This window comes from Myodes glareolus, chromosome 3, assembly GCF_982192425.1.
Source record: "Myodes glareolus chromosome 3, mMyoGla1.1, whole genome shotgun sequence".
In the NCBI taxonomy this organism is placed as follows: domain Eukaryota; kingdom Metazoa; phylum Chordata; class Mammalia; order Rodentia; family Cricetidae; genus Myodes; species Myodes glareolus.
Window position 1 is genome coordinate 31,056,855 of NC_142028.1, and position 22,774 is coordinate 31,079,628.

The 22,774-nt window shown below is 37.8% G+C and overlaps 1 protein-coding gene across 23 annotated transcripts in view; it reads left to right on the forward strand.

Annotated features, from left to right (window-relative positions):
• Wnk1 (WNK lysine deficient protein kinase 1) overlaps positions 1–22,774 on the forward strand; it is a 112,958-nt gene that overhangs the window by 80,428 nt on the left and 9,756 nt on the right. For 8 of the 23 annotated variants that reach the window (XM_085687005.2, XM_085687021.2, XM_087904315.1 and 5 more), the window contains 17 exons: positions 262–399; positions 2,396–2,854; positions 3,683–3,967; positions 4,623–4,720; positions 4,817–4,979; positions 5,627–5,743; positions 6,056–6,229; positions 6,405–6,462; positions 6,584–6,694; positions 7,433–8,880; positions 10,918–11,001; positions 12,977–13,060; positions 14,192–14,252; positions 17,945–18,009; positions 19,191–19,852; positions 20,620–20,822; positions 21,629–21,823. In XM_085687005.2, coding sequence (XP_085543131.2) covers positions 262–399; positions 2,396–2,854; positions 3,683–3,967; positions 4,623–4,720; positions 4,817–4,979; positions 5,627–5,743; positions 6,056–6,229; positions 6,405–6,462; positions 6,584–6,694; positions 7,433–8,880; positions 10,918–11,001; positions 12,977–13,060; positions 14,192–14,252; positions 17,945–18,009; positions 19,191–19,852; positions 20,620–20,822; positions 21,629–21,823 — 4,405 coding nt within the window. The remainder of the gene's footprint in view (positions 1–261; positions 400–2,395; positions 2,855–3,682; positions 3,968–4,622; positions 4,721–4,816; positions 4,980–5,626; positions 5,744–6,055; positions 6,230–6,404; positions 6,463–6,583; positions 6,695–7,432; positions 8,881–10,917; positions 11,002–12,976; positions 13,061–14,191; positions 14,253–17,944; positions 18,010–19,190; positions 19,853–20,619; positions 20,823–21,628; positions 21,824–22,774) is intronic. The other 15 variants (XM_085687018.2, XM_085687026.2, XM_085687037.2 and 12 more) reach the window with 8 other exon arrangements.

A 22,774-nucleotide genomic window follows, 5' to 3' on the forward strand; every position in this document is an offset into this window, starting at 1 on the left:
CTCAAAACTCACAGTGAGATCTGCTTGCCTCTTAGCTAATTGTTCTTAATGATTTAAGAAAAAAAATCAGGATAAATGCCAGGCATGGTGATGCATGTCTTCAATCCCAACACTCAGGAGGCAGGCAGGGAGATCTTAGTTTCAGAGCTGCATAGTGATACCCTGTTTATTAAAAAAAAAAAAAAAAAAAACTCAGTTATCTCCCTCTTTCAAAAAGTCTGAATCATTGTTTTTATTTTTTTTATTTAATTTTATTTTTAGCAGCCAGGAATACAGCCAACTGCTCCTCCTCAACAGGCAGTGCAGTATTCACTTCCACAGGCAGCATCTTCCAGTGAAGGCACCACTGCACAGCCTCAAGCTCCACAAGTTTTGCCTCAAGTGTCAGCAGGAACACAGGTAAACTCTAATTCCTGAAAAGATGCTACAGATGAAATCTGTGTACTTTTTCCTTTAACACAGATTTCTGCCTTCTCTTGTATAGTGAAGAATCTGTTAAAATGGAGTAGAGATTAATCCCATTATACACTTGTTTTTGTTGTAAATATCAATAGTAACAACCATGTCAAAATATTGAAATTTTAGGTTTTATAAGTATGAAGTAGTTACAAATATTGAAACTAATGGATTAAATGGAAATGCTTTGGTAACTGGACCTATGACATTCTCTAGAAATGTGTCAGCTGTATCTTATATTCCAGTTTTGCAGCTGTGTTTTATTTTCATGTAAAGTTCTTCAATGTTTTCTCCCTCACTGCATACAGATACTAATTTATTGTGTTAATTAGCTTTTCGTTATTGGCAGATGCCTAAGGACAATATTGTAAGAAAAGAATCATTTGTTTTCTTGTTTGATTTCAATCGACACATGATTGGCAAGCCATATTGCCTTTACATTGTAGCAGGAGATGGAGGAAGACTTGTAGATGAAGGAAAAATTATGGTATAAGAAAACTGTTTTATGACTGGCAAGGAGCACAGAAGAGGCTAAGGCCAAGAGATACCTTTCAAAGCCCCACCCACCCAATTCCTTTAACTAGGCCCCACTCTTCACATTTCCACAGCCAAGATTACCCATCAACTGGGTATGTTGTCACATGCCTGCAATTCCTGAGACAAGAGGTTCAAAAGTTCCAGACAAACCTGTGCTATCTACTACGTCCATTCCTCAAAAAACTTATGTGGATTTTTGTTTTGTCTGGGGAAGTTATTTTAATTGTTCTTTTGTTGGTTTATTCAGTCACTTGAAAAGTACCCTGTAGAAGGCATGTTCTTATGAATAACCTTTCATCAACTTCATCTATGGGTCAGTTGTAGATATATGTACATAGAATATTATTATTGCCATCTCAGAACTAAAATAATATTAATTCTAACTGCACTATCTTATTTGCCACTGGCATATAGTCTTAATTTCTACATATATCTCACTCAGGATTTAAAATGACACAGTTGTAGAATCATATTCATCTAGAATCAGTGAATTAAGCTAATTATACCCACTTTTATAGTGTCGTTTTACACTTAAAATTGAGACATAATATGACGTCTAATTCCACTGGAAAGAAATTTGAATTAATCAGTATATTAGCAGTCACAGATTAGTGATTGCAGACATGCTGGTGGATTATGGTGTGTGACACATATGCCAGTAGAAAAAGCTGGGTGGTGGTGGCGTACTCCTTTGTGTGCAGATCTCTGTGAGTTTGAGACCAACATGGTCTATCTACAAAGTGAGCTTTGAGGATAGCCAGTATTGTTACACAGAGAAACCCTGCCTCGAAAAACAAATAACAACAACTTGGGTGTTCTGCTACAAGTCTGGAGTTTTAGCATGTGGAAGGCAAAGGCAGAAGGACCTAGAATTTGTTTTTGTTTGGTTTGGTTTGGGGTTTTTAAGACAGGGCTTCTCTGTGTCCTTTGGAGCCTGTCCTAGAACTCACTCTATAACCCAGGCTGGCCTTGAACTCACAGAGATCCACCTGCCCCTGCCTCCCAAGTGCTGGGATTAAAGGCGAACACCCCACCACCTGGCTGGACCTAGAGTTTTAAGTCCAGTCAGAATCGCCCAGCAAGCTCCAGGAAAGCCTCAGCTGCATAGTGAGCGTCAAAATCAAAAAATAAACCAAGAGAGAGGAGAGAAATCCTTGCTTCTGAAAAGATCATTTTTTTATTGCCAAAAATGAAATAGCAGCATTTTTTCAACAGTGAAAGGTTTGGAAATGTTACTTTACTAGCATATTTCTCTTCTATTCTTTCTTGATTCTATGTGGCATGTTAATTTATACTAATGTATGCAGAGTTTTGTTTTTCTTCTTGACTAATATATAAATCTTGCTTTTGGCAGCTTTGCTTTTTTAAAAAAAGTCTGTTTTGTTTTTCTTTACCTTCCCAGCTTCCAGTTTCCCAGACAGTACCAACTATCCAAGGCGAACCTCACATCCCAGTTTCCGCACAGCCCTCAGTTGTTCCAGTCCACTCTGGTGCTCATTTCCTTCCTGTGGGACAGCCTCTCCCTGCTTCCTTACTCCCACAGTATCCTGTCTCTCAAATTCCCATATCAGCTCCTCATGTATCTACAGCTCAGACAGGTTTCTCCTCCGTTCCTATAACGATGGCTGCTGGCATTAATCAGCCTCTGCTCCCCTTGACTTCATCTGCTACAGCATCTTCAATCCCAGGGGGATCAACTGTAGTTCCTAATCAGCTTCCAACCCTTCTGCAGCCTGTGAATCAGCTGCAAAGTCAGGTTCACCCACAGCTCGTACAGCCAACAGTTCAGTCCATGGGAATACCAGCTAACCTTGGACAAGCTGCCGAGGGTCCACTTCCCTCTGGAGATGTTCTGTACCAGGTATTGTGTTAGCTAGTAAATCAGAGGGTATTAGAGTGTTGGATTTTAATGGCAGATCATTAAGAACTTGAGAAATGTACTAGTTAGTTGAGTGTCAGAGTAACAATAACAAAAGTTGACACTCTGAACTAGACAAAATGAAAATAGCAAAATTCTGAAAAGGCTGGATGTGGTAGTGTGTGCCTTTGGTCCCAGTGTTTGGGAGGCAGAGGCAGATAGCAGATCTCTGTGAGTTCAAGGCTAGCCTGGTCTACATAGCAAGTTCCAAGTCAGCCAGGGCTACATAGTAAGACCCTATCTCAAAGAAACTATTGGAGTGATATTACCAAATGATTCATACACGGTTTTGAAGACACAACTTAGAAGAAAAGTAAACTCTCTTCAAGGTAAGCTAGATAAACTTGGATAATAGTTAGTGTAGTATGCCAGGCTGCTCTTTTATATGTAGACAGTAAATAGAGCAGGTAGCCTGATACAAATAAGAAAGTTCAGGATTTATATTTTATATTATGGCTGCTATCTGGGAGAGATTTTTGCATTCTTCCATGTAAGAGTGCTATAAATTCTTTCTGTGAGGAATTAATCTCTTAAGTTCTACTTAAATGGTCTCTAGGAGAGAAAATCAGTTTAAACTATGATTGAAAGAGTGCCATTTTCTAAGTTATCTGCCAGTTCATTTTGAAAATGATCTTTAAATTTTCTTTAAATTATTAGAAACCGGGGTACTGTTCTTCGCTTTGTGCTTTTTTCCCTCTGGCCCCTCGTCTACTGATTTGCTAATTTGATGTACCTACTCACACTAACTCACCTTCCTCATTTCTGTCACAGGGCTTCCCATCTCGACTGCCACCACAATACCCAGGAGATTCAAATATTGTTCCCTCTTCCAACGTGGCTTCTGTTTGCATCCATTCTACAGTCCTAGCCCCTCCTCCTATGCCGACAGAAGCCTTGGCTACCCAAGGTTACTTTCCTACAGTAGTGCAGCCTTTTGTGGAATCAAATCTTTTGGTTCCTATGGGCAGTGTAGGAGGACAGGTTCAAGTGTCCCAACCTGCAGTGAGTTTAACACAACAACCCCCCACTACATCCTCCCAGCAAGCAGCCCTGGAGGTAAATGAAATTACTGCATGTTTATATGAAAAACATCTATAAAAAATGGGATTCAAATAGCAAAGGAAAAACAGGCTCCCCTGATTTACAACTCATTTGGAGACTGTCTAACTTCTAAATGACTTTTTCTTACAGCAGAATGAAATGGCAATGTGGGGGCCTTGTTGCCACTGGCTGTTCTGTTGGGAAGTGAGTTTGCCTTAGAGAAGATTAACACTATTAGCACTTCACTTCTCTAGTTAGTGCATTAGCCATTGTTCTCCTTCCACAAACTCTTGCCGTTGGCAGTTCGTAAAGAGTATCTTACTTGCTGTGCTCCCAACAACCTTTTCTATTCTACTAGGGTACAGTTCTGAATCTCTGCACTTCGCTCTACCTGCCCTTTTGCACACTCTAGTAAGATGCTGTCTGCATGGCAAATTGTAGTTTCACAATGCCTAGCAAATAGGTTGGCTGACTTCACACCAACAGTCGGTATTAGAAACTAGCTTTGGAAAAGATTTTGAATTAAGAATTACTAGTACCTTCATTGATTCCAAGACTTACAGAGGGGTAACAGGAACTTCTTAGGAATGGTGAATGATTTTATAAACGTGCGTGTGTGTGTATAAATCTTTTTTCCTGCCAAGATTTGAGTTATCCTCTCTATTCACAGAGTACTCAGGGAGTCTCTCAGGGTGTTCCAACAGAACCAACTCCAATAACACAGTCACAACCTACCCAGCCTGTCACATTGGTTTCAAATGTAGACAGGTAAGAAAACTAACACTTGTTTGAGTTGTGGGTAGGATGGTATGAAACTTCAGAGTAACAGGCCTTTCAGTCTCATTAATTTTTTTCCCTTCAAAGTGCACATTCAGATGTTGCTTCAGGAATGAGCGATGGCAATGAGAATGCTCCATCATCCAGTGGGAGGCATGAAGGAAGAACGACAAAACGTCATTATCGAAAATCTGTAAGAAGTCGCTCTCGTCATGAAAAGACTTCTCGCCCAAAACTGAGGATTTTAAATGTAAGTATTGTTTTGTAACCTTTGTATTGTTGAAATAATTTGGGACTTTAGTTTTAGAGATCAATTCTGAACTATTCATAAAATAAACTTTTGTTTTTCAAGACAGGGTTTCTCTATGTAACAGTCCTGACTGTCCTGAACTTGCTTTGTAGACCAAGCTAGCCTAAAACTTACAGAGGTCTGCCTGCCTCTGCCTCCTGAGTGTCAGGATAAAAGACTTGCACCTGGCTATATATATTTTTATAGCAACCTTTTTCATTTAATTCACTCAGTCTCTTTTAATTGAATATCACATTTACTTTGTTCATATTTTGTTTGTTTGGTTTTGTTCTGTTTTTAAAGACAAGATTTCTCTATATGGACTCTAGCTGTCCTGGAACTGGCTCTGTAGATCAGGTTGGCCTTGAAATCACAGATCCTCCTGCCTCTACCTCCGGAGTGCTGGGATAAAGGCCTGCACCACACTGCTTCCAGACTCCAGAGTTTTAACTAATAGAAGAAACACTAGACACTTTTGCTAATGGAAGATTAAAGGAGCTTGAGGGCTGAGATCTTTTCATAGATTTCCTTACTGCCAGTTTAAGATTCAAGGATGTTTTCTCAAATTCAGTAATAAATTTGAATATGTATTACCTTTCTCTTTTTAGGTTTCAAATAAAGGAGATCGAGTAGTAGAATGTCAATTAGAAACTCATAATCGGAAAATGGTTACATTCAAATTTGACCTAGATGGTGACAACCCTGAAGAGATAGCAACAATTATGGTATGTCTCCATTTGAAATTCCACATTTTTCTATAGTATTTGGTCTTAAGTACATGCCCTAGGCAACTATGCAGTATTTTGTTATCCACTTTCGATAAGTGATTTTTAATTTCTGTTTTACAACTAGCATACCCAACCCGTAGTCTATGATTTAGAGGTATTTTTGTCTAAGATGTAGTTTATGTATGTGTTTGGGGTCTTATAAAGAGAAGTAGTATCTTAAATCCCAAGTACACAGTACCCCTGATGTATAGATAGAAGTCATAAGAATGATAAGAAATGTACTAATAGATTGATACCTGTTTCTCGTAGGTGAACAATGACTTTATTCTAGCAATAGAAAGAGAGTCTTTTGTGGCTCAAGTGCAGGAAATTATTGAAAAAGCTGATGAAATGCTAAGTGAGGATGTCAGTGTGGAGCCTGAGGGTGACCAGGGATTGGAGAGTCTGCAAGGAAAGGATGAATATGGTTTCTCAGGTTCTCAGGTAGGTTCACCATACCAATAATGGGGTTGCGTTTATTTAAAATAGTTCTGTATTGGCACACATTACCCCTATGACTGAGAATGAGCATTTATGTTGTTATCAAATATGACAGTTTGCTTTGTGTAATCATGGAGGCTGTGTGTTGAGAATTAATTTTTGCTTCTGTTTGTTGTAGAAATTAGAAGGAGAGTTCAAGCAACCAATTGCTGTATCTTCCATGCCACAGCAGATTGGTGAGTTTTTCTTTTTTTATTTGTTTCCATTTGATAAAAAATTGCATGTGCCAATAATGGAATCTTGAGACTTCACCCATGTATAGCAATATCATGAACTTCAGTAATTTATTTTATTCAGGTGTTCCTACTCAAGTTGTTCATTCTGCTGGAAGACGGTTTATAGTGAGTCCTGTGCCCGAAAGTAGGTTACGAGAGTCAAAAGTTTTCACCAGTGAAACATCAGATACAGGTAAGGGTTGATTCAGCCATGTTTAAGAAAATCTTCCACCAAATCCCTGATATGGTGGGAGCTTGATTAAACATTAGTTCATGATCAAATGAAAAGTAGAATTTAATTAAAAAGTAACATGGAAAGAGAAAATAGATTATAATAGCATCAAAATAAAATCTAGAGTTGGGCATAGGCACATACATGTGATCCCATTGTTCAGGAGACAGAAAAGGAATGATCAGTAGTTTGAGGTCAGCCTGAGTGGCTATGTGAGACCCTGTCTTAAAAAAGACAAAAAATATGTTAGACATAGTGACACACACATTTAATCCCAGCACTCTGGAGACATAGGCAGGCAGGTCAGTGTGAATTCAGGGCCAGCCTGGTCTACAGAATGAGTTCCAAGACAGCTAGAGCTGTTACGAAAAACCTAAATAAATAAATAGATAAATAAATAAATGACAGGTGTGCTAAGTAGAACCTACACAGTCGTGTGTTCATTTCTTTATTTAGAGATAAATTATATTTTGGGGTTACTCTGTGTTTGGTTTTCAAGGAGTATGTATTCATAAGCTGCTTTACTCCGTCAAGCTACTACTTAATTTTACTGTTTTAGAGCATGTCATTTTCTTGGGAGATGTTATAATTCTTAATGATGTATATATAGCATTGTTGATGATCTAATAATGGTTCCTCAAAGACTCTTTGAATCCATGCTTTTAAAATAGGTTAATTTCTTTCTGTTTTCCTTTCTAGTTGCTCCTGCCACATCTCAGGGTCCTGGAATGAACTTATCTCACTCTGCTTCGTCCCTTAGTCTCCAGCAGGCTTTTTCTGAACTTAAACATGCCCAGATGACCGAAGGACCCAGTACAGCACCTCCAAATTTCAATCACACAGCACCAACATTTCCTCCTTTCTTGACTGGCATTGCTGGTGGCCCAACTGTAGCAGCATCCTCACCATCAGTTCCTATAACAAGCAGTCCTCTTACTGACATGTCCACATCAGTAATGCAGCCATCAGTAATGCAATCTGAGGCTGCATTACCCACTGAAAAAGGCATTGTCGGAGTTAACACCAGCACAGGTGTGATAACTTCAAGTGGTCTCACCCCATTGTCTGTGTCACCAACACTTTCCAGTGTGGTTTCCAGTTCTACAGCACCTACAGTTGTTGCAGTGTCTACATCATCCCAGCCAGTTCAGGCTTCCACATCTGGGAGCATTGTTTCTAGTACAGGCAGTTTTCCTTCTGGGACATTTTCCACAACTTCAGCTACTACAGTGGGTAGTGTGACTGCCCCAAATGCTAAGCCTCCAACTGTATTATTGCAACAGATAGCAGGCATTACTCCTGGGGTAACCATAGTGACATCAGTCTCTACCAGCACTCCATTCCCAGGCACAGCTTCACAGCCATCCCTTCCTCTTAGTAGCAGCACCTCTGCTCCCACTTTAGCAGAAACTGTGGTGGTTAGTGCACACTCACTAGACAAGGTATCTCACAGTAGTACCACAGGATTGACTTTATCTTTTTGTGCACCATCCTCTTCTTCCTCCTCTGGAACAGCAGTGTCTAGTTCTGTTTCTCAGCCTGGTGTGGTGCATCCTTTGGTCGTCTCATCAGCTGTAGCTTCTACACCTGTCCTCCCCCAACCAACAGGACCTACTTCTACACCTTTATTACCCCAGGTACCTAATATCCCACCCTTGGTACAACCTGTTACCAATATGCCAGCTGTACAGCAAACACTCATTCATAGCCAGCCTCAACCAGCTTTGCTCCCCAACCAGCCTCACACTCACTGTCTAGAAATGGATGCTGATACCCAATCCAAAGCTCCTGGAATCGATGACATAAAAACTCTGGAGGAAAAACTGAGATCTCTCTTCAGTGAACACAGCTCATCTGGAACTCAGCATGCTTCTGTCTCACTAGAGACACCTTTGGTAGTAGAGACCACTGTCACACCAGGCATCCCCACCACTGCTATAGCACCAAGCAAACTCATGACTTCCACTACGAGCACTTGCTTACCACCAACCAATTTACCATTAGGAGCAACTGGCTTGCCAGTTATGCCTGTGGGCACACCTGGGCAAGTTTCTACCCCAGGCACACATGCTTCAGCCCCAGTCAGCACTGCAACAGGAGCAAAACCTGGAACAACTCCTCCAAAGCCATCTTTAGCTAAGACTGTGGTAAGATTCATTATTAAATGACTAAATAAATGTGATTATTCCTCGTCCTTCCCTCTCAGTAATTGCACGTTTTTAGCTGAGTCTTAAGCTAAAATGCAATCATAAAGGTGCCTGGTATGTAAACTGGTCACTCAGTTTTAAAGTGACAGCAGTTTTAGGGTGTTGTAAGTACAATAAACACAAGAATTTTCTCTTTGTTTGAAATGTGTCTGGATTTTTAGGTTATGTTGAACAATTTTCTTAGAACATATAATTATCAGGTAAAATACAAGTGTTTGCCTGGGTGGGTCTTATGCCTGTTTAGAGTACACATACCACCACATAGTCATACACAGATATATATATAATTTAACAGTGTAATAAATCCTTAATGAGAAAATATTTTTGCTGAATTGGTATATGCTAGAGAATTCTGTATCCCAAAAGGGAACAAAATGTTTTGCCAACAAGACAATAGTTTACCATCTTCAAAATGAGAATGAAATAAATATTCTTTGTTGTACATTCCCAGATAGAAATTTGAAATTAATAAAAATTTGGCAGTTGATAAAATTGATATAATGAAATAGAGAATAATCTCATTCTACAAATTCAATAATTAGAATGTATTTAGTTCTGCTATTGTAGATTTCCTCTCATTCTGTCTTAGTCTCTTTCTGTTCCAAGTCACAAGACTGAACAACTATTGTATTATATATTTCTACCCTTTTTCTGCATTGCTTATTGATGGTAGAATTTTTTTGACAGAAGAGTAATGCTATTATAACTAGTGTTATAGCATAAAAATACAAAACAGAAGAATATCGCTTCCTTACTCTTGTAATAACTTGGATGACTGACAGCTGTAGTTTGTTACTGTCCAGCATTATAAGAGATACCATATTTTGCTATTCTGAAAATAGAGCAGAATTAGAAATTTTTCTGGTGGCATGTGCCTGTAGTCTCATTTACTCAGGAGTCTGAAGTTGGAGACTCATTTGAGACTAACCTCGTCAACACCTTCCAAAAATTGACTTGATGTGGTGGTGTACCTGTAATCCTTCCAACAGTTGACTAAAATGTATTAGTACATGCCTATAACCCTAACACAGGTTTAAGCTATCCTGACCTATATCACAAGACCTTGTCTCAAAACAAAAAACAAAACAAAAAAATTCAATGTACAGTTTTTACTGAATATATATTGATTTTTCTCTATTACAAATTAAAAGGTTTTTTGATCTTACCATTCTAAGTCAGGGGCCATCTGTATAGTCTTTATGTAGACAAAACATATTATTTGACAGTGATACATTTTTATACCTTTTATTATCAGTCTTAACCCTTGTTTATTTCTAAACCTGCTTGTTTTCTTTGAAAAGTCTTGTTTTATTTTTTTTCTTAAATATAGTGGCTTACAAATTTGTTGATGTACCTCTTTTTTTTAAGGTTTATTTTTATATGTATGAATGTTTTGCCTTTGTGTATCTCTGTGTGGCACTTGGTGCCTGGTGCCCACCAATATCAGATCCCCTAGAACTGGAGTTGTGAGCTTCTATATAGATGCTGGAAACCAAACTTAGGTCTTCTGCAAGATTAGCCAATGCTCTTAACTGTTGAGCCATCTATCCAGCTCCTAACTGTACATCTTGTAAAGAATTTGTTCTTTGCTGGGTGGTGGTGGTGCATACCTTTAATCCCAGCACTTGGATTATAGGAAGGTGGATCTCAGTGAGTCTGAGGCCAACCTGGTGTCTACAGAGTGAGTTCCCGGATGACCAGGACTTTTGTTACACAAAGAAACCCTGTCTCTTTTTATTTTCCCTTTTATTGTATTTTACTATTTGTTTGATGGCTATTTCATCATAATTCATTATAATGTCTTTGGTTATGATGTCCTCTTGGACAGATTAGATAATATAACATAAATGATAGAAGTATACCATAACTAAACACATTTTCATTTCATTCTTCTGCATTCAAATTAGTAATTTTCTTTTTAGTATATAACTTTAACAATGGTGTCTCATGGATTTGAATTTTCCCTCGTTATTATAGGTGCCACCAGTGGGTCCTGAACTTCCAGCTGGTACTCTATCCTGTGAGCAACTGACACCTTTTCCTGGGCCTTCTCTAACTCAGGTGCCCCTAACTTGGCAGATTACTTTCTATGCCCCTGCTTTCTTTCACAGAATTTGTATAAATTCTCCACTACATAATCTTGGCTTCCACCTTGTTTTTTTGGCTGTGTTTTAATACCATGCTTTTAAACTATCTAACAGGCCAGCATGGTGGCACATGCTTTTAATCTTAGCATCCAGGTGAATATGTGAGTTCCAGGTATCCATTGCCACTTAGCAAGACCCTGCCTCAAACAAATAAATGAAAAAATAAAAAACTGTATCTGATAAGTCAGATGGCAAGCTCTGGGTTAGAAATGAGATCAAATGAGAGATCTGCCTCAAGGTAGATCTGGGTTAGATCAGAGAAGACACTTGATGTATATAAGCCCACCACCACCACCACACACACACAAATAAAATGAAATTTTGAGTGGGTAAAGAATAAGGTAAGGCTTCTAAGCCATTGTAGAAATAAGAAGTTGTATGTAGTCAAATTTTATCTAGAAGTGACTCATAAGTCAGCATTCTTAAAATCTCAGGAGCCCTTCTACCCCACCCTAAGAGTTCTTTACTTTCTTAAAATTCAGTGTTCATTCTGTTTAAAGAAAGGAGCCATGCATAAGCCAGTCTTGGTAGAAGTGGTCTATAATTCCACCACTTGGGTGGGTCAAGCAAAAGATTTGTGGGTATGAGGACACCTGGCCTACAAAGCAAGTTTGTGTCCAGAAGGAAGGGTGGAAACCACATGGCTAATTCCTTATGTGTTTAGAATTTCTTTCATTGGTGAAATAATTGAAGTATCATATGGTTATACCTACTTATAAATTTTAGTTTTTACTTTCTCTACTGCTCTGTTACCAATGCTTAAATGACATTCTCATCAAGAAAGCACTTGTTCTGAATCCATTGTAAACATGAAAAAGCTTCTGACATGAGACAGCAAGTAAATTTGAAATGATATTTGTAATTCATTTTTAATTATATGTCAGAAAATTATGACACATTACTAACATTAGAAATTCAGTATGAATTTGTTTCTACCTTGTTCCTTATTTTCTATAGATCATATTAGGGTAAGAAACTTGCTACAAGAGTATGAGCTCCAACAGAGAACACACTCTACCCAGCCATAAAATTTCAAGAGAAAAGGATGTGTAATGGAAAAGCCTGTCAATTGGGAATGAATTTTTAACCTGTTTCTCATTAGAAACATGTATTCAGAAACCTGGCACTATGGTGTGGGAGTATCACTTGAACCCAGGAATATGAGACCAATCTGGGAAGCATAGTAAGACACATAATTCAGCATCCAAATTTCTAAGGAAAGGTAAAGTGTAATGAGAAATATGTGGAGTTAATGCATAAAAGTCTGCATATAGAAAAGAAAGATGACAAGGTTAGCTTATGCCAAAGGTAGAAGGCACTTGAGCTGTACACCAGTGAGGCATAGTACCTCCTTACTGTCATTAGTGAGAAAAGGAAATACACATCTTAAAATCTGAAGGATAGAATACCCTTGATAATGACTGAATGTGTCAATGCTATCTTATTCAAAAGCAGTTCCCAGAAAGATGTATGAAATTGAGAAAGAGCCAGACAGTGCAGTAAAAGCCCCCACAAGACTAAACCAAGAATATTACTGTATCTAGATGGCTAGCCTGAACTACACAGCAAAACATGTTTTTTAAAAAAGAAAATGAGAATATTAAATAATCTAACAATTGGTGATACACTTTTCAGAATGTGTTTTTAGATAGAAGACAGTAAATTCCCTACCAACATTAAGCATAGAAGATAAGATCATTTTTGAATCTACAAAAGCATAAATCACTAAGGACTGATAGACTAACAACCCAATAAATTGTTGTGTTACACTATAGCAAATACTGTGTTGTGATCTAAAAGCATAAAATAATGTGTTATATATAAATTAGTTATATATAGTGACTGAAGCTACTAAACAACTTGCCATACTGTAACTGTTTTTTGTTTAGTCCCAGCAACCATTAGAAGATCTTGATGCTCAATTGAGAAGAACACTTAGTCCAGAGACTATTACCGTGACATCTGCTGTTGGTGTAAGTTTTTAAAGCCTTGAAAAAATTTTTTTGAATTGTTTTTTAGAGCACAAACTATAATATAGATGATTAATACCCTAATTACTCCTATTAAGTCATTGTCAACAGAAATGGCACAGACTATTGAAAGATTAATTCTGATCCCCTATGTAACTATGGAAAAGATATCAGAGTTGCTTGTTTTGTTTTCTTTATCTCTAGGTAGATTATATTGCAGATCAATTTTACTAATTTTGTATTTAAGCTTGGGAAGAGGTTAAACACCTCTGACAATATTTTGATTAAAACTACTTTTCAACCAGGCCTTTGTAGTATAGGCCTTCAATCCGAGCACATGGGAGGCAGGCAGGGGGATCAGAGTTGAAGGCTTGCCTGGTATACAAAGCAAATTCCAGGACAGCCAAGACTACACAGAGAAACCCTGTTCCAAAAAAAAAAAAGTATATATTTCAGTAAATATCTAAACTACATTATTTAAATATCTTATTAGAGGGACTGGAGAGATGGCTCAGCAGTTAAGCACTCTTGCTGCTCTTGGAGAAGACCACAGTTCAGTTCCTAGCAGCTCACAACCCAGAGTAGGAAGTAGCAGTCTTTTAGAATAATATTGAAAAAAAGAATAGGAAAATACTTTTTGTTTTGATTTATGAGACAAGGTCTCACTATGTAATATAAAGTGTTTCTAAAATTCAACACAGTTGAATTTTAGTTTATTATTATTATTTAGTATATTATATTTAGTATATTATTATTAAAAATAAACTTACATTTGAAAAGGTATGTAACTCAACCTCTGGAGAATCCAATGCCTTTTTCTTGGTTCTGCTGGCATTTTTTTTTTTATTTTTTAAATTCTGTCAGTAAAAAGGTAGTAAAGACTTAAGCAGTAAATTAAGTAAGAGAAAGCAGTAAAGAGTTAAGACCCAATGTTTCTTCTTAAAAGCTGCCTCTTGATATAGACCTTTAGGTTGTAAAAGAAAAAAAGCACTACACTAACTAAACAAAAGTATCTCTTCATATATACTATCTTTCTGCCATTTTACATAGACCAGAGAAAAAGTGACAAGGCAAAAGTTGTAAGAATGATTAAAACTGAAGATTCTGTGGTATCTGTGTGTATGTGTTTTGCAGCCTGTGTCCACGATGGCTTCAACAGCAGTTACAGAAGCAAGAACACAGCCTCAAAAGGATGGTGAGACACCCCTTTCTTACTTTCATTTTATTAAGCCAAATTCTACCTGTAATTGATAATTGATATAGTTTACACACATGCACGGAGAAAGAGAGCGAGAAAGCGCATGAGGGGTGTCTCTGTAGCTTTAGAGCCTGTCCTGGAACTCTCACTCTGTAGACCAGGCTGGCCTTGAACTCACAGAGATCCATCCACCTGTTTCTGCCTCCTGAGTGCTGGGATTAAAGGTGTGCACCACCACTGCCTGACTAGTTTACTTTTTAAAAGATACATTTTTGAGAATGTTGTGCACTTTAGACTATTATATATAACATTTGTGTGGTTTCCTGACTGAGGAGGAAATATTAGTTATCTAGTATCTAAAGCAGGAAATTTTGGTTGATTAATGAGTCTTGAATGATTATTGGGGTGAAGAGGTACATGTAATCATTGTATGGTTTCATAGCATAAAATCATTTGTTATTAGCTAGGCAGGAATCTTGCTATAAGAGATTAATTTTAAAATGTAAGTATATTTATAAAAAGCAGTTTGCAAGCCCGAGAGTAGTAGTGTGCCTCTGTAATCCCAGCACTCAATATGCAGAGACAGAATAATTTTGAGCAGAAGGCCAAACTGAGCAACATAGTTAAATAAAGTAAGCCTGGCTACAAAGCTAGACACTGTCTCAAGAGGGAAGAAAGAGAGTGGGTAGTCAGTCAATTTACAGGTAATCTACAACATTTGTAACACTAACTGTGTAGAAATACAGTTTAGTTGGAAAAGCCAGAACATATGTTCATAGATAAAAATATAAGATACTATTAGTTGGTGGTGGCATAAAACTTTACCCCCAGCACTCAGGAGGCAAAGACAGAAATCCTGTTTGAAAGCACGAAAGGAAGGGAGGGAGGAGAGAGAGAGAGAAAGAAAATAATTTATCAGTTTGGACGTTATAATTTTTATTTTCTATGCAACCACTTGATGAATTGATTCTCATTAAAAATGGTAGAAATCAGTAAAACAAGACTAGAAAGTCTAGAAATGGACAAAGTAAAGTCGATTTCCAATATAAATTAGATGCCTTGAATATATGTGATTAAAAACTGATGTTTACTTCAGGGCTGGGAATGAAACCTTACAAGCACAAATCCCTGTTCAATCTACATCACTTGTTGGGGAGAGCACCAAATTAAAGGGAATGCAGCATCTAGGTGCCATCCCAGAACTCAGAAAACTAATACAACAAGATTGCCATGGGTTGTAAGCCAGTGTGGGCTACAGTATCAGACCTTGTGTCAGAGAAACAAAACAGGAAGGAGGGATGTACAATCTGAAAAGATGACTTTTAAACCAGTGAGAAGATTGTTTTTTTGTTTGTGATGGGGTCTCTACATAACTCTGGCTGTCCTGGAACTCACTATGTAGACCGGGCTGTCCTCAAACTCACAGAGATCTGCCTTTCTCTGCCTCCCAAGTGCTGGGATTAAAGGTGTGTGCCTCCATACCTGGCAAGATAGGATATTTTGATATATAAATGCTTTGGGGCAACTGTGTAGTCATCTGGATAAAGCTAAGTCAAGTTAAAATTCTTAATGAAACTTTATAAAATATTACTACAATAATATCAGTATAAAATCATAAAAGTATATATATGTGTGTGTGTGAAAATATCATAAGTCTATTTTTCGGTATAGTTGAGGCACACTCAAAAAATAGTAAAACCTCCTGAAATACTTGAAAACACAGATTTATGCTTTTACTCTCAACTGTCTAGAACAGAATCCAGAACCATTTGGTTTGTTTTCTTGTTTGTTTGGTTTTTTTTTAATAGGAAGGGTCTTGTGTAGCCTAGGGTAGCCTGAAACTTACTATATAGCTAAGAATTACCTTGAACTTATGATTTTCCTGCTTCCACCTTCTGAGTGCTATAATTACTGGCATTTGCTACCATGCCCAATTGAAACTTTTTTAAAAACACTTTTCAGATCACCAGTCTTTGAAATCATACTCCAAACTAACAGTAATTCATAATATATAAATGGAGGAGCTTGGCTCTGTTCCAATAAAATGTATTTGTAAAAATGGGCAGTAAACAGAACTTTTTCCACTGATCAAAGTTTTCTAATTTAGGAACGAGTTACTAAATCTGAAACACAGCCGAGAGTACGCAGTAGTAGTCTTTTAGAATAACATTTGAGTAAAAGAATAGGAAAATACTTTTTGTTTTGTTTTATGAGACAAGATCTCACTATGTAATATAAAGAGCTCCTAAAAGTCAACACAGACTGACAAATGATACAAAAAAATAATTTTGTTTTGTTTTTTTTGAGACAGGGTTTCTCTGTGTAGCCCTGGCTGTCCTGGAATTCACTCTATAGACCAGGCTGGCCTTGAACTCAGAAATCTGTTTGCCTCTGCTTCCTGAGTGCTGCGATTAAAGACATGCAATATGAAAATACTTAATAAAAATGCAAAACAAAACTGTAAGCAATAGCATTTCTCAGTCGCATTGGAGAAAGCTTCTGACAGTCAATTTAGTAATATCTGTTAAAGTTGTAGTCCACAGATCTATAATGTCAAGAAAGGCCAGTATGTGATGTAGGATTCCCCTCTGTATGCTGTAAATATGTTTTATTGCCATTGGTTAATAAAGAAGCTGCTTTCAGCTAATGACTTAACAGAATATAGCCAGGCTGGGAAAGAGAGAGAGAGAGAGAGTAGGCAGAGTCAGGGAGAAGCCATGTAGCTGCTATAGGAGACAGATGCCTGATGCCAGACGGAACCTTAATGGTAGGCCACAACCACGTGACAATACACAGATTAATAGAAATGGATTAATTTTAAGATGTAAGAGCTAGCCAATAAGAATCATTAGCTAATATGCCAAGCAATATTGTAATAATACAGTTTCTATGTGATTATTTTGGGTCTGGGTGGCTGGAAAACAAACAAGCAGTTTGTTCCCACCTACAAGTATATTTGCTCAGCAGACAGAAATTCCTGCTGCCACCTGAGTTTGAGCTTCAGGACTCATGAGGTGAGAAAAGAGATCCAACTGCCAACAGGTTATCATCCTAACCTCCACACACATTCACACTTGTGTGAAGTGTGCACACATATACACACACGATAAATAAGTGTAGTTGTTTATGTGTGTATTTTTAAAAATACAAATTGCTCTGGTGGTGGTGGTGCATGCCTCAATCCCAGCACTTGATAGGCAGAAGCAGACAGATCTCTGAGTTTCAGGACAGCTAGGACTACACAGAAAAACTCTATCTTGAAAAACATGAATTAATGAGTGAATGAATGAATATACAAACTGATCTTGCCTGGTGAGGTGAATCAGTGGTTAACAGTGCTTGCCTGACAAGCCTGACAACCTACTTTCTGTCTTCAGGATCTGCACTGTAAACAGAGAGCTGAGTCATAAAAGTTCCCCTCTCATATGTACATGCCCATTTTACATGCAGACATCATACACAAACCATAGTGATGACTAAAATTTTTAGAAACAAATCTTTAGCTGTTTCGCACACCTGTAATTCTAACACTTGGGAGACTGACCCAGAAAGATCAAGTTTAAGGTCAGCCTGAGGTAGCAGACAGTCTTGAAGGGTGGAAAAAGAATCTTTAATATCTTATTTCTGGTGAGATTGCAAAGAAACTGGAAAGAAATGTTAATTTTGCTTCTATCTTTCTATTTCTCAAGCCACTGAAGGCCATGTCCTAGCAACTAGTTTAGGAGCTGGTGTTGTTAAGATGGGACGATTTCAGGTAAGATGATCATTTTCCTTGCTTTGATCCTCTCTATTGGGGCCAGGGTATATAATAAAATTATTAGCCAAACCTGGTGGCATGGGCTTTGTTCCCAGATACTTGGTTGGGAACCAGAGGTGGGAGGTCTTCCTGGGATTACAGAGTGAATTCAAGTCTATACTTGTAATTTAGTGAGGTCCTTTCTCAAAGTAAAAATAAAATGAGAGTAATTTTCCAACACACTAAGAAAAGTAATAGTATACATTTATGCCTAAAATGTTTCCATTTTAAGGTATTTTTCTTAGGATTCAGTCCTCAAGTGAATTCAACATCAAATGATACTACATTTTATTTCCCCACTTGTTCCAAGCAGTGAATTTTCTGGCTCATGGTACTTACAAAACTTTTTACAAACACTTCAAAATTATTTTTGGGATAGTCCTTGGAGTTGGTAATTATAGGTGATAAGTCTTAATTCACAAACTTCTAAGAGTTTGGAATGGACTGAGTTTATATGATGAATAAGCCCTGTCACGAATCTGAAGTTTAATATTGTTGTGTATAATTTATTCATAAGAAACATTCATGATCCTGTGACCTGTTATTTATAATTTGACTGAGACATGAATTTGAGTTGTTTCACATGAGAGGTAAAAATGAATCATTGATTCAGCAGGCACTGAGATTGTGCATCTCATTACTGATGTACTGTCTCTGTAGTAGGTGTTCAGTTTACTTTACCATGATTGACGAGACTATGGAAAGAAATTCCACAGGTTCAAAGGCTCATAAGCTGATCCTCCTTTTACCCTCATCCCCTGCCCCACCCCGCCCCGAAGTGTGCTGGGATAACAGGCATGCATCACCAACCCTGGTCTACTTGGTGCTGAGGATCTCACCAAATAGCCTCTTTCATACTAGGCAAGCGTTCTACCAACTAAGTTACATCAAAAGCAATCCCTCTTTTAACTGTCCATGCTACAAATAAAGAACAACTTCCCTTTCTTTCTCTCTCTCTCTGAGAAAAGGTTTTATTATTTAGCCTTGGATAGCCTGGGATTTGCTGTATATACCACACTAACCTTGAACTTACCGAAATCTGCCTGCCTCTACCTCTGGTGTGCTAGGATTAATGTTATTTGCCACTACCCCAGCCAGGGACATCATTTTTAATCAAACTTCATTCTCTTTTCCATCAGGTTTCAGTTACAACGGATGATGCTCAGAAAGAACGTAAAAATAGGTCAGAAGATACAAAGTCGGTTCATTTTGAATCTAGCACATCAGAGTCATCAGTTCTTTCAAGTAGTAGTCCAGAGAGTACCCTGGTAAAGCCAGAGCCTAATGGAATAACCATCCCTGGCATCTCCTTAGATGTGCCAGATGGCATCCACAAAACACCTGCCCCAGAAGCAAAGTCAGAAACCGGGCAACCTACCAAGGTTGGACGTTTTCAGGTGACAACTACAGCAAACAAAGTAGGTCGTTTCTCCGTTTCAAGAACTGAGGACAAGGTCACAGAACTCAAAAAAGAGGGACCAGTGACCTCTCCTCCTTTCAGAGATTCAGAACAAACTGTTAGTCCTGTTGTGATACCAAAGAAGGAGAAGCCTGAGCTGGCAGAGCCTTCCCATCTGAACGGGCCCTCTTCTGACCCTGAGGCTGCCTTTCTTAGTAGGGGTGCAGAGGATGGCTCAGGTAGTCCACAGTCTCCGCCTCACCTGTGTTCAAAGAGCCTTCCCATCCAGAATCTAAGTCAGAGCCTTAGTAATTCATTCAACTCCTCTTACATGAGTAGTGACAATGAGTCGGACATTGAAGATGAAGACTTAAGGTTAGAACTGCGACGACTAAGAGAAAAGTAAGTAATTTTTTTCCTGTAAAATAGTGGCAGATATTGTATCTCAAGTCTGGTATTTAAGCATTTCAATACAGATGCTGATCTCACATTCCTTTTAAACAGAAAGTGATACATAAAAGCTAAAATTACCTGATTCATCATTCCTTGGGTTATCTTGTATTCATCAGCACCCATGGCATTTCTAGTTTGGGGATTCCTTTAGCACCATTATATTATTACATTATTTTTGTTAGTGACACCTTTAAAGAAAGATGTTTATTTATGTGTACAAGTGTTTTGCCTACATGTATGTATGTGTACTGTATGCATGCCTGGTGCCCATGGAGGACAGAAGACAGTATTATTCTCTGAAATTTGAGTTACATAGATGATTGTGTTGTTAGCTGGGATGTGGGTGCCGGCAACTGAATCAAGGTCCTCTACAAGAGGACAAAGTGCTCTTAATGGCTGAACCATCTCTTTGGTTCTGTTAATAATTAAGGACTCTTGGTTGTTTGTTAGTCTATAACATTAATCTAATAATAGCACTATAATGTATAATTATGTTTATGATTTTATTAATCACCTGGATCACAGTATCAAATTTACCTACTCTTTGTATGCTTCAGGTTTTTTTTTTTTTCTTTGTCAAACTAGAATCTCACAGCACATTTAAGAAAAGGGTTCATAGCTACATAAACACTTGAATGAAGATTTAGGAATATGATTTAACTCTTACTTGAACAATGGTGGCTATATTTTTATCCATATTTGGTTGTCTTTTATAGACATCTTAAAGAAATTCAGGACCTGCAGAGTCGTCAGAAACATGAAATTGAATCTTTGTATACCAAACTGGGCAAGGTTCCTCCAGCTGTCATTATTCCCCCAGCTGCTCCTCTGTCAGGGAGAAGAAGGAGACCTACCAAAAGCAAAGGCAGTAAATCTAGTCGCAGCAGCTCGTTGGGCAATAAAAGTCCACAGCTTTCAGGTAAGAAGTTCTGGGCAAAATCTGGTCAGCCATTCTGTTTCTTCCTCTCATAACCTGTTGAACATTTGTTAACTTTTAATTAAATTTCAAAGGATTTTGACTTTCCCCCTGTGTCTTTTTTTTTAGGAGTTTGACTTTCCAATATTCCTACTTTGGCTCTTCTATACCTGGTGTGTTCTGAACCTCTTTTGACCCTAGAAATAGGCTTTTTTTTTTTTAATGTAGTCAGTGTTAATATCTATGTAACTATGGAAGTAGAAATGGAATCTTCATATCTATTGCATGTTCTAGTTTACACTTCTTTCTGGCCAAGCTATTGAGCTCTGTATTATCTAAAGTTGTCATTCTTGAGTAGCTATTCATATACATAGCCTTATATCTATAAACATCTATTGCTTCTCACCTTCATATCAATAAGAATTTGTCTGTTTATTAGTTTATATGTTTTTGTTTTGTTTTTCAATTTACCACTCAAGAGAAAGAGGAATCAGAAATAATAAATATATTAAGAAGTTTATAGAACGTATTTTTTTTCTTATTCTTTCTTGATGTTTTATTGATTGGTTGGCTGATCAGTTGATTGAAGATAATCCCAGACTGGCTTCAAACTCACTGTGTAGTCAAGGATTACCTTGAATTCCTGATCATTCTTCATATACTTCCCAAATGCTGGGATTATATATATACCACCACACCTGGATTGTGTGGTGCTGAATCAAACCCAGTATTTCATGGCTGCTAAGTGAATTGAAATACATCCTCAGTTCCTTCTCTATGTTTCTTCAAACCTCCTTATTTTTCGCCAGGTAACCTGTCTGGTCAGAGTGGAACTTCAGTCTTACACCCCCAGCAGACCCTCCACCCCCCAGGCAACACCCCAGAGACTGGACACAACCAGCTGTTACAGCCTCTTAAGCCATCTCCTTCCAGTGACAACCTCTATTCAGCCTTCACCAGTGATGGTGCCATTTCAGTACCAAGCCTTTCTGCTCCAGGTCAAGGTAAGAATTCAAAGTATGACCACCATCGCCTAGAAACATTAAAATAGAAATACTTCCATACTTGGAACAAAAGCAAGGTCAATAACTTTCTGTCATAAGCTGAATAGAAAGAGACTGAGCAGGAAAGCTTCATTATGATTAGAGTCACTGGCCTCCTTGGTTCCAGACATGGTAAAATAGTTTCTTGTTGTTTGGATTGTTTTGTTTTTCTTGTTGTGTAGACAGCACCTCATTCTGTAGCCTGGAGTGGACTATTCTGAAACTTCATAGTGGAGTCCAGGCTAATGTTGAACTCCTAGCAATCCTCTTGCTTCAGCCTCACATGTGCTGGAATTATAGGTATAAATCATCAAACTTGGTTCTGAAATAGCTTCTTTTCAAAGGGTGATCATTAAACGTGCAGCCTGTATGAATTAACTTATTTATGATTTAGACCATAACCTTTAACACTAAGCCAAGATTTTGTGAACTAAATCTAAGGCATTGCTAGTTTTTAAAAACTGTCTTTTTTTTTTTTTGCCAATCTGCTTTTTTTTTTTTTTTCGAGATAGGATTTCTCTATGTAACAACCTTAGCTATCTTAGAACTAGCTCTTGTAGACCAGGCTGGCCTCGAACTCACAGAAATCCTCCTGCTTCTGCCTCTGCCTCCCAAATGCTGGGATTAAAGGCGTGTGCCACTGCTACCCAGCCCTAGCCAATTGTTTTTAAACTTCTAAGCATGGTAGCAGCATACTAAAATGATTAATGCTAAAATCTATTTTTTTTAGTCCATTGTGAACATAGATTTATTAAGAAAAAAATAAGAAAATTCCAGAAAGTTAGAGGGACTCCCAAGAGAGGAATACCCTAAGATCAAATTTTTGATCCATATTTTACTTTCCAAAATAATGTTTTGGTTTTGTTGCTCATAACATTACTGCTGCAGAGAGCTTTTGAAACTGAAAGTTAT